Here is a 9,520-nt window from a genome sequence, read left to right on the forward strand (position 1 = left end):
AATTGCAGTGACCCTACATTCAGTCTGCCTGAGGACCTGGACTGTCTAGTGTGGGTACTGTCAGCTGCACGTCATGATGAAAGACAATTAAGCACAACTTTGCCAGCCAGGCAAGGGAAGGGATTGTTTTGCTTTGCTCCACACTGGTGCGGCCTCACCTTGAATACTGTGAGCAGTTTTGGGCACCACAATTAAAAAAAGACATTAAGCCATTAAAGACCATCCAAAGGAGGGCCACATAAATGGTGAAGGGCCTGGAGGGGAAAACTGCATGAGGAGTGGCTGAGGTCACTTGGTTTGTTCATCCTAGAGAAGAGGAGACTGAGGGGAGACCTCACTGCAGTCTACAACTACCTCAGGAGAGGCAGGTACCGATCTCTTTGCTCTTGTGACCAATGACAGGACTCAAGGAAATGGCATGAAGCTGAGTCAGGGGAGGTTTAGGTTGGATATCTGTGGGATTGCTGGTGAGGGGTGTGCAGCAGCTGGCCCAGGCTGTGCTACTGTTGGCAGGTGTCTTCCCTAGTGCCACAGCATGTCACCTTGGTGGCAGCATCAGGGAAATGGCCAGCTCTGCAGTGTGTACAGCTATCCCAAAATGGTAGACTGAATTTAACTCCACACAGCTCTGTCTTATGGCAGAGGGTCCTGGGAAGAACCTCTAGAATCGCTGCCCCTTTGCTGTGCCACCTCATTGACCCAGTGTTTTCCTGCTGGAGAGGGACAAGCTCTGAGAAAGGTGGTAGGGATTTAGCCACACTCCCTAAATAACTTGTGTCTTCCTGTCTGGAGTGCAGCCTAAGGGTGTGATGGTGCTTATTTCTGGAGGGGTGAAGCATCTTAGCCATGTGTAGGCCTGAAAGGAAGGGGGAGGGAGGTAGTGTGCAGCTTCAGAGCCTGGCTGCACTGGGCATCTCTGGACACCGTACAAGATGTTGGTGCAGATTCTGGTACAAGATGTCAGTACAAGATTCCACTGCAGGTGTGGAATTACAGTTGTTTAGTTTAGAGATCGCTGTGGAAGAATGAACGCTTTGCATCAGTTTAGGTCCTTGCAATCTCAAGGAGTTGACCTGTAGTCTTTTCTGAGGTCAAGTATCGTTACCAAGTATTTTCTCTTTATTTTCTGTCACCAAATGGGCAGGAGTCCATTTCATCAGGTAGTAGCACTTCTCTTGAAAAGTTACTTGTCTGTCTTTCCTGTCTTCTCCTTTTCAGGCTTTAATGACCTTATGCAGATCACCTCCCCCCAGCTTCCTCTCCCCACAGCAGTGCTCCCAGCACTGCTCAGCACCGGCTTTCTCTTCCCTTTCTGGTCTCCTAAAGGATGACTGGAGCAGAGGGCTTGATTCCTGCTTGCCACCTCTTTATGTTTTCTCTCTTGCTGCATTTGCTTTCCCTGATCTGTCTCAAGTCTTCTTGGTCACAGCTGAGCAAACCCTGCCAGGGGACATCCCATGCTGACACCTGCACCTCTTTATTGGCAGATTAGACTGTATGACAGCTCACAGCTCACTGCAGCTTGCAGGCACTCTCTGCTGCAAATCATTCTATCTGTCACAGCAATACAGCTTGCACAGCACTTGTGCTGGAAGCTTGTGGAGCTCTGCCCTTGACTAGTCTGTATGCTTGTTTTTCCTTCCCTTCTGCTGCTTATCGCTGGTTCCTTCACATTAACAAATGTATTAAATAATCTCTTGGGTAAAGAGATGTGCCACTGCCAAGAAATCCTTGACTTCTCTGTTTGTTGTAATTAACCCTGTTCAGCCTTCTCCCACTGACTCCACCTGAGCAGGGTGGCTGGACCAGGCAATCTGCAGAGGTCCCTCCCAGCCTCAACTGTTCTGTGACTGTCTGATCCAGCAGTTCTATCTCCTATGCAGCTTTACTCAAGTTTTCAGCCTGGTACTGACATAGATTTGTCACCCTGGAATGGCAAGTGCTGAGCAGCTGTGGCAGCTGGCTTGGCTGTGTGCGTGTGGGTCGGCACAGCCGTACTGCCTGGGCCAAAAGTCTGGTATTGCCTGTTGCCTGGTCTCAGCAGATGAGGGTGGATGCTTTGGAAAGAGCAGGGCAAGTGTATGTTATCTGTCATTTAATGCTCCTCCTTGCTCTGACACTTGGTGCTATGAGAGCCTCCATGAGTCCCCAGCTGTTTGTTGAATCCTGCATTGTGACTGGCTCTTGTGGTTGCAGGAAGCTGCACACTGAGACTTTGGGTCCACCCCTTTAGCCTATTTCTTTCTCTTGACATTGCCGGTCCTTATCCCTGCTGTGTTGGTGCCTCCTGCACAGGGGCAGAATGGGGTGGATGCCTGGAGGCTCCTACAGTGTACTGGGACTTCTCTGGCTGGGCAGAGCAAGGCGAGCAGTGCATGCACACTGGGACATGTGGTTGAGTTGAAGAAGAGGGGCAAATGGCTGCTGTGTGGACAGAAGTTGACTCTGCATGTTGTAAATAGGTACATTACAGGTAATTGTGAGTGTCCCAGGCCAGTTACACAGCAGGGATGTACTTGCATTGCAGCCAACAACCATCTGCTCCCATGGCTTTTGCACTGATGTAACAGCTCCAGCTCTATGGAATTCCAGTTTTAGGTTTAATTTTATTATCTCTTTGCTGCTTGTTCTTCATATTTACTGATAACTCCCTTTCTCCTCCCTATAAATGACTTGCTGACGTTTGCCCTGATCCTATTCTCACTTTTTTTCCTTTCCTGATAGAAGATGACTTTTGAACCTTGCACCATTTCCCTTCCCCTCCAGCCTTTGTTTCCTCATGTCTGTGCTGGGAGATGTTTGTACAGTGGCAGGTTTTGTTCTTGCAGTTTTATCTGTGGTCTTTGTGTGCTGTGTCCCAGCCCTGACCATTTGTTTTGAGCATGCCCAGAACAAATCCAGCCTAGGGCATATTATGGTCCTCTTTGTGCCACTTTCTTCTTCTATGAATAATCCACACATTAATTAATCAAAACTCAGTTAGGAGCAAACCTTGATCTGCTGTACTCCAGAGAAAGGTGTCCACTGGATCACATCACTGTCATTGCAGCCAGCTCCTGTTCTTCTGGTGCTTTGCCTCTCAGGTCTCCTCCCTTCCTGATCTACACCTCTGTAGCCTATTCTTCCTAGCAGGATTCATATATTTTGGTTTCTATCATACAGATTCTACTTATTCTCTGCCTTTGTCCTTCCTGGGGGAGAATGTCTGCCTTCCTTGATTCGAACCCCTGTAGGTGATGGGACTGTAGCATGAGTTTGGCTTGTGCTGTGTCATGAGGACCTATAGCTGGGTTGTAATGGGATGTCTGTCTCCCCCTGCAGCCTACGAAGCGGTGTCCCCTGCTATGATGCCAGGGCAGATCCCCGACCCGTCGCTGACGGCTGGTGCGCTGCCTGGGCTTGGCCCCTTGACAGGTCTGCCTGGCACGGCCCTGACCGCCGAGGAGCTGAAGTGCGCCGACATCCGCAACATCGGGGCCATGATCTCGCCACTCCACTTCCTGGAGGTGAAGCTTGGGAAGAGACCTCAGCCTGTCAAAAGTGAGGTGAGTATTGGGGACTGCTGGCTGCAGGTGGCCCTGTAGGGCTGTTGTCTGCACTTGCCTGGGTTTCCCTCCTGCCCATGCTTGGCTGTCGTACGAGGGTGGCCAGCAGTGTGTTTTATAAGCTCCCTGTTTGGTGTTGTGCATGCACGTTGGCAGCCGCTCCACTAGCAGCCTCTTCCCCCTGCCTGACTTTCTGCCCCTGGCTGGCAGTGGTAGCCTCAGTGTCCCAGACCTGACTGGTCCATTGCAGCCATTGGCAGCCAGCTGAGCTCAAGCCCTGCCTATGGAGTGGAGTCTGATGCAGCCAACATGTCCCTAGGTTGGGGCACACACCCTGAGTAGAAGTCACACAGCCTGTCACCCGTGTCAACAAACCCTTGGTGCTTCTGGCATTGGTGGTGTCTCTCCAGCAGGGATGAGGTGTGTGGACAAGTGGTGTGGAGCAGTGACTCAGCCTGTGCTGGGAGCTGCCCCTGCCCCATTGCTTGGGGTGTGCCCTGGCTTCACCTCGAGTTTCCTGGGATGGGGAAGCTGGGTAGTTTCTACTTGGTACCACAGGCTGCCATGTCAGGAGCAGGCTGAAGGGACTAGGGAGATGCTTGGACAGTGTTTCCCTTGTATGGCTGTCCCATGTGTTGGTTGTCCAGTCTTTGACTGGCTGTACTGGTGGTGAGTGTTTACACCTCCTACTGCCTGCAGATGGAGCTGGGAACCCACCATTTCAGAGGTCCCACGTTGGTGAGGGTAGTGGCTGCTGTTAGAAGGTCCAATAAACAGCCTTCTGAACAGAGCATTTGCTCCTGCGTGAGGTTACCTTGGATGCCTTATGAGGATGGAGTGATGTGTGTTCTCTGGAAGCATGAGCAAGGAGGTGCTAGATGATGTGAAAAGCTGCCTGTGATGAGCTGTGAGCTGAAGGGGGTAAAATAGCAGTTCCAGAGAGCAACCTGCTCTCCAAATGGTGCTAGCACTTGATTTAGCCCAATTCTTTTGGCAGAAGCTCAGCAGCAGCCAGGTCCAGAGCATCCCTCTTCTTTCCCCCCAGCCACTTGAGGTGGACTCCTGCAGGTAGAACTGGTATGATGTAGTCCATTTGATCACCTTGCACAGGAGCTCTGTGCCCAAGAGAGTGTCCAGTCAGCTTGTGCAGCCTGGAGGTCACCTGGGAAGGACTGGGCAGCTCTGCAATGGCAGGAGCTGAGGCTAGGATAGTGTGGGAGGCCATCGTAAGGCCCTGGGGGATGCTAATTGCTTTGGTCCCTCTATGGGCAAAGCAGTCACGGATTTGCAGCTGAAGCCAAATTCTTTTCCAAGCTCTTGGGCTGGGTATTATGCAGCAAATGGGCTGCAGTGCCTGCCTTGCTTCATGGGTTGGGGAGGAAAGAGGGTGACTCTGTGGCTATGCTGTCTTCCCGGGCACAGCTCCTTTCCTGGGGCATCTCGAACACCTCTGAACTGGCCCTGCAACAGCTGCTTTTGCTTTTTGTGGGCATGGGTATGTGATGTCACTGGCATCTGTATAACAGGGACTGGGCAGTTCTGCCCCACAGCAGGTACTGGAATTGCTGAGTGTCCTCTGAGCCAGCTGTTGAGGCACCATGTGCAGGAAAGATAAGATAAAACCCACTGGCAGCCCCTGCACAGCTACCTTCCATGCAGCTGGTTCCTCCCCTGCATGGCCTGTGAAGCTGAGGAGTTGAAGACAGCAAATGGAGCTGCCCTTGGCAAGGCTTTGCAGCAAAGGCCTGAGGGAGCTGAAGCAGTAGCTGCTTATCCCATGAGTAGCCAAGAAGCTGCCCACGCATGGTTTTGCAATGCAGCCTGCAGCTGCTTTCCTCTTGCAGGGAGCTGGAGCCCAGGAATGCTGGGTGCCAGCGTGCCACTCTGTGTGGCTGCTTCATGAGCCTGGGAAAGGCAGCTCTCTCTGCTCTGCTGGGGGGCACCAGCATCTCCTGGCATTGGGGTGTTTGTGCCTGGGGGCACACACAAAACCCACCCAGTGGGTGTTGGGTGCTGGATTCTCTTCAGGTTGATGGACAGCCCCACTGGGCAAGCTGTTCTCCTCTTGGACAGGTGTGGACAGGTGCTGCTGGGCTCCTCCACCACTGAATCCCACCTGGAGTGCTTCCTCTGGGACTGAGCCCTGCCCCTCAGGCAGATGATCGTCTCATTCTCTGAGGCTGCTGACTGAAGCAGTTCAGGAGGCATCCCCAGACCTTCTACGCACAGGGATCCCCTGGAGATCAGCTGCTGAGACATGCTATTGGGTGATACATCATCACTGTCCCTTGTGCCTCTGAATAACATCCTAACCCTCAGCACCAGAGCCATGTCACCTTTTTGAACTGAAATCAAGCAGAAGCAGATGGGGAAAACCTGCTTTCTTGAAGAAGAGAACTTCTCTACCCTGAGAATTTGTGGATTCCCCATACCTGGAAGTGTTCAAGACCAGTCTGGATGGGGCTTTCAGCAACTGCTCTACTGGAAGGTGTACCTGCCTGTGGCATGGGGGTTGGAACTAGGTGATCTAGGTCTCTTCCAACCCAAACGTTTCTATATTTCTATGAAACCACAAGAGCTGTGGTCAAAAAGCAGAGCCAAGAATTCAAGCTGCTTCTATCTGTGCTGAGCCACCTTCCTGGAGCATCTGTACTCCACCTAAAGGACACAGACCTCTGCTGGGCCCTCAGTGGGGTGGAGGCAGGGTCAGAAACAGGTCACTTATTCTGTAATTCTGGTTGAATGGACCAACATGGCATGGAAATGTCAGGTAGTTCCCAGGGCTGGTGCAGTTGCTGGTTGCTCTTCCAGTTCCTGTTACACCCAAGATGTACGTTTGAAGCCAAGTTTGGGGGTGTTTTTTGAGCTTTGGAGCTGTGAGCATGTTACCTCTCTGCACCCTCCTAGTAATCCTTGAACTAAAATGCCAAGAAGCTGTCTTAGGAGTGGATGGGTGGTTGCTAAATGTGCAGAGTGGAATTGCATCTACCCTGATGTCCACCTCCTCTTAATTTCTGTCAGGGAGCTTTGTAAGAGCTGGCAGCAGAATGTAGAGTTAGGGCCCTCCAGATTACTTCTGCTAACCTGTCACATCTAAGTTGTGTGGATGCAGTGTGAGCTGTCCATTTCTGACTGGATGTGGGGGTATCAGTGCAGTTCTGATCCTAGTTCTCCCAAGTGTGGTACATTGGTGCCCCATGATACTGCCTTGGCAAAGGAATGGTGGCAGCCTGGCTTTATGGAAGTCTGTGCATAGCTTGTGCTGGCTTTGCTTAATATTTTATCCCCAGCTAAAATAGCAGCTTTGGTGTAATGCTTGGAAAATAAGGTAGAGAAGATGCAAAACCATTAGTGTTATAAAGCTCAGACACTGCCTTCTACAGCATGCTATGTGCTGTGTACTGGACATGCAGCTTGCTTAAGCTACCCCTTCACCCTACCTTTGCTGAGTCCATGTTCTGTCCAGTCCTTGTGCATCACATTGGGATGTTTTGGTTAGTGGGTTTTGGACTTGGTGACTGTTAGCAGTGTGCATGGTTTAGTGTGGATGATGGCACCTGCAGCCTTCATTCCCATCGGGCACTACTGGTGCGCCTGCATGTGGGGTGATCTTGTGGCCATCAGGTATCAGTCAATAGGAATGAGGCAGTTCAGTCTGACACCTCAAATTTCAGAGACCCAGGCAAAATGTGGATGAAGGCACTGGGCACCTTTTCTTCTCTATCCATATTACAAAGTATAACCTGATTTCACAGGGCTTTCCAACCCTCAGATTTTTCTTGAAGGAGCTAGTTTGGGTTCTTGGATGTAGGCATGCCATAGGCCATTAATACAGGCTTTGTAGCATATGTCCATAAATACTTTGATTATGGGTTTCTAACCCATAGGGCCTATTGGCCTGGCCTGTGTGGTCTGAGTCAAAGAGCACAGAGAACTGAGTCATGGCGAACAGTGCAGGTACTGCTGTGTCCTGCTTCCTTACAGGGGATGCAGGACCTGTCCCCATCTTACTGTGGTGGCCCTGTGACTCAGTGCTGAAGCTGCAGCAGACAGGTATTGGAATGGGGTGGGCCCAGCTGGGGTATGTTCTGTGTTTTTCTGACTCTTGTCCTTGGCTGTGTGTGATGCTTTCAATGTCTGTGCTCACAGAGCTGAGCCTGTAGATGTCTGTGTGACAAACTGCCAGTGTTTCTGGGAGGGGGCTCAATTCTCCATCTCTGCCCTCTCTCAGGGAGGGAGCAGCCCTGTGAAGGCTTGTCTGTCCCCTACCAGCCATGTCCTCAGCTGGGGGTACAGGTCTCTCTCTCTGTGTTCCCGCAAAGTGGAGTTAGAGACTGTAGCAGCAGCACACCTGGTTCCAGTGAGGATTAAGTCATGTTGCTGGTGGCCCATGACTGGGTGACTGCCACATTGCCCTGCCACATGCTCACCCCTACCTCCTGCCCCGACCCACACCTGCTGGCTCTGATCTGGGTTTCTTTGTCTCGTTGTAGCTGGATGAGGAAGAAGAGAGGAGGAAAAGGCGCCGGGAGAAAAACAAAGTAGCAGCAGCACGATGTCGTAACAAGAAGAAGGAGAGGACAGAGTTCCTGCAGCGGGTGGGTGCCCAATCTGTCCCAGGGCACAGCAGGGACTTCCCTAGAATGGTACTCCAGTTGCAGGCAACATTGCCTCCTGAACTGCCCCTCTGTGTCCCCTTGCTCCAGTGCCCATATCTGGGAAAATACAGCCCCCCCTTTTCATGAGGCTGTGAAGGTGGTGGCCATGTACATGCCCAGGCAGAGCTTACCCATCGTACCAGGGCTGGAGAGGGCTGGAGGAGGGCTCTGGGCTTGCGGTGAGAGAGGAATGATAATGGCTCTGCCTCAGTGCTGGAGCAGGAGCACCCATATGAGTGTGGCACAGGACAGGGGCTGCCAGTGTGCTGGCCCCTTGACCTAAGTCCTAAAGATTTTCCCACTCAGAGGCCTGATGCTCACTCACCTGTGACCCCAAGGCCGAGAAACTGTCACAGCCGTTTTTCTGCAAACAGTGGAGAGACATGGGCAGATGACACAGCATGAGACAGAGAGTCATTTCACAAGGGCAGCTCCTTACAGATGGTGCAGGTGAAAACGTAAACATGGGTTTGTTCCCAAGCACCTTACCAGACCACAGAAAGCAGCCAGGCAGAGGTTTTGCTGGGGTACAGCAGACACCTGCCCCAGGTGGTGGCTGTTATTTCCCTGTGATGGCACTAAGTAGCACAAGGCAGCAGGGCTGGGGATGAACAGTCTGGAGGGATGTGGTGTCTTGTCAGGTCTTCAGTCTGCTCCCCTGCTGCAGGGGCTGAGGGACAGCACTGGGCAGAGGTGGCCTGTTGGCCAAATTGTTTCTTGTATCTTGTCCTGCTAGATAAAGTCACATGAGGTTGTGTTCCTGTCCTGCTAGGAGTCTGAGCGTCTAGAGCTCATGAATGCTGAGCTGAAGGCCCAGATAGAAGAGCTGAAACAGGAGAGGCAGCAGCTCATCCTGATGCTGAACCGGCACCGTCCCACCTGCATCGTGCGGACAGACAGCATCAAGACGCCCGAGAGCGAAGCCAACCCACTGCTGGAGCAGCTAGAGAAGAAGTGAAGGTGGCACTGGGCCAGGAGGAGGAGACAGTCGTGCAGGGTCTTCCAGGGTCTCTAATGTATGTACTGTATGAAGAATTGTGCACCCAGGCCTGGTGCAGCCTGGACCCAGTGGGCTTCCTTGGGAACTGTGGACCAAACATGGGAACAGAGAAGATCTGGAACCTGCCAGCCATGTACTCTGAGGCTGAACCTGGGAGCAGGGCTGGTGGTGCCAGTGAGGGCAGCCTCCCTGTGATACCTCATCACAGCCCTTCAGCCTGCTCTCAGCTCTGGGACCCACGATGGCACAGCATGTCCTGCAAGGACTACGCAGCCCGTGGGTAGTGGGGCTGCAAGCTGAGGAGCGGCAGGTATGCA

The 9,520-nt window shown here is 52.2% G+C and overlaps 1 protein-coding gene across 1 annotated transcript; it reads left to right on the forward strand.

Annotated features, from left to right (window-relative positions):
• Nucleotides 1-306: 306 nt before the first annotated feature.
• Nucleotides 307-9,514, forward strand: JDP2 (Jun dimerization protein 2). The gene is made up of 3 exons (XM_008639609.2): nt 307-3,545; nt 8,039-8,143; nt 8,976-9,514. The coding sequence occupies exons 1-3, from the start codon at nt 3,273-3,275 to the stop codon at nt 9,159-9,161; spliced, it is 564 nt and encodes a 187-aa protein (XP_008637831.2). The 5' UTR covers nt 307-3,272; the 3' UTR covers nt 9,162-9,514.
• Nucleotides 9,515-9,520: the final 6 nt, after the last annotated feature.

Source organism: Corvus brachyrhynchos, unplaced genomic scaffold (assembly GCF_000691975.1).
Source record: "Corvus brachyrhynchos isolate BGI_N302 unplaced genomic scaffold, ASM69197v1 scaffold115, whole genome shotgun sequence".
Taxonomy (NCBI): Eukaryota; Metazoa; Chordata; class Aves; order Passeriformes; family Corvidae; genus Corvus; species Corvus brachyrhynchos.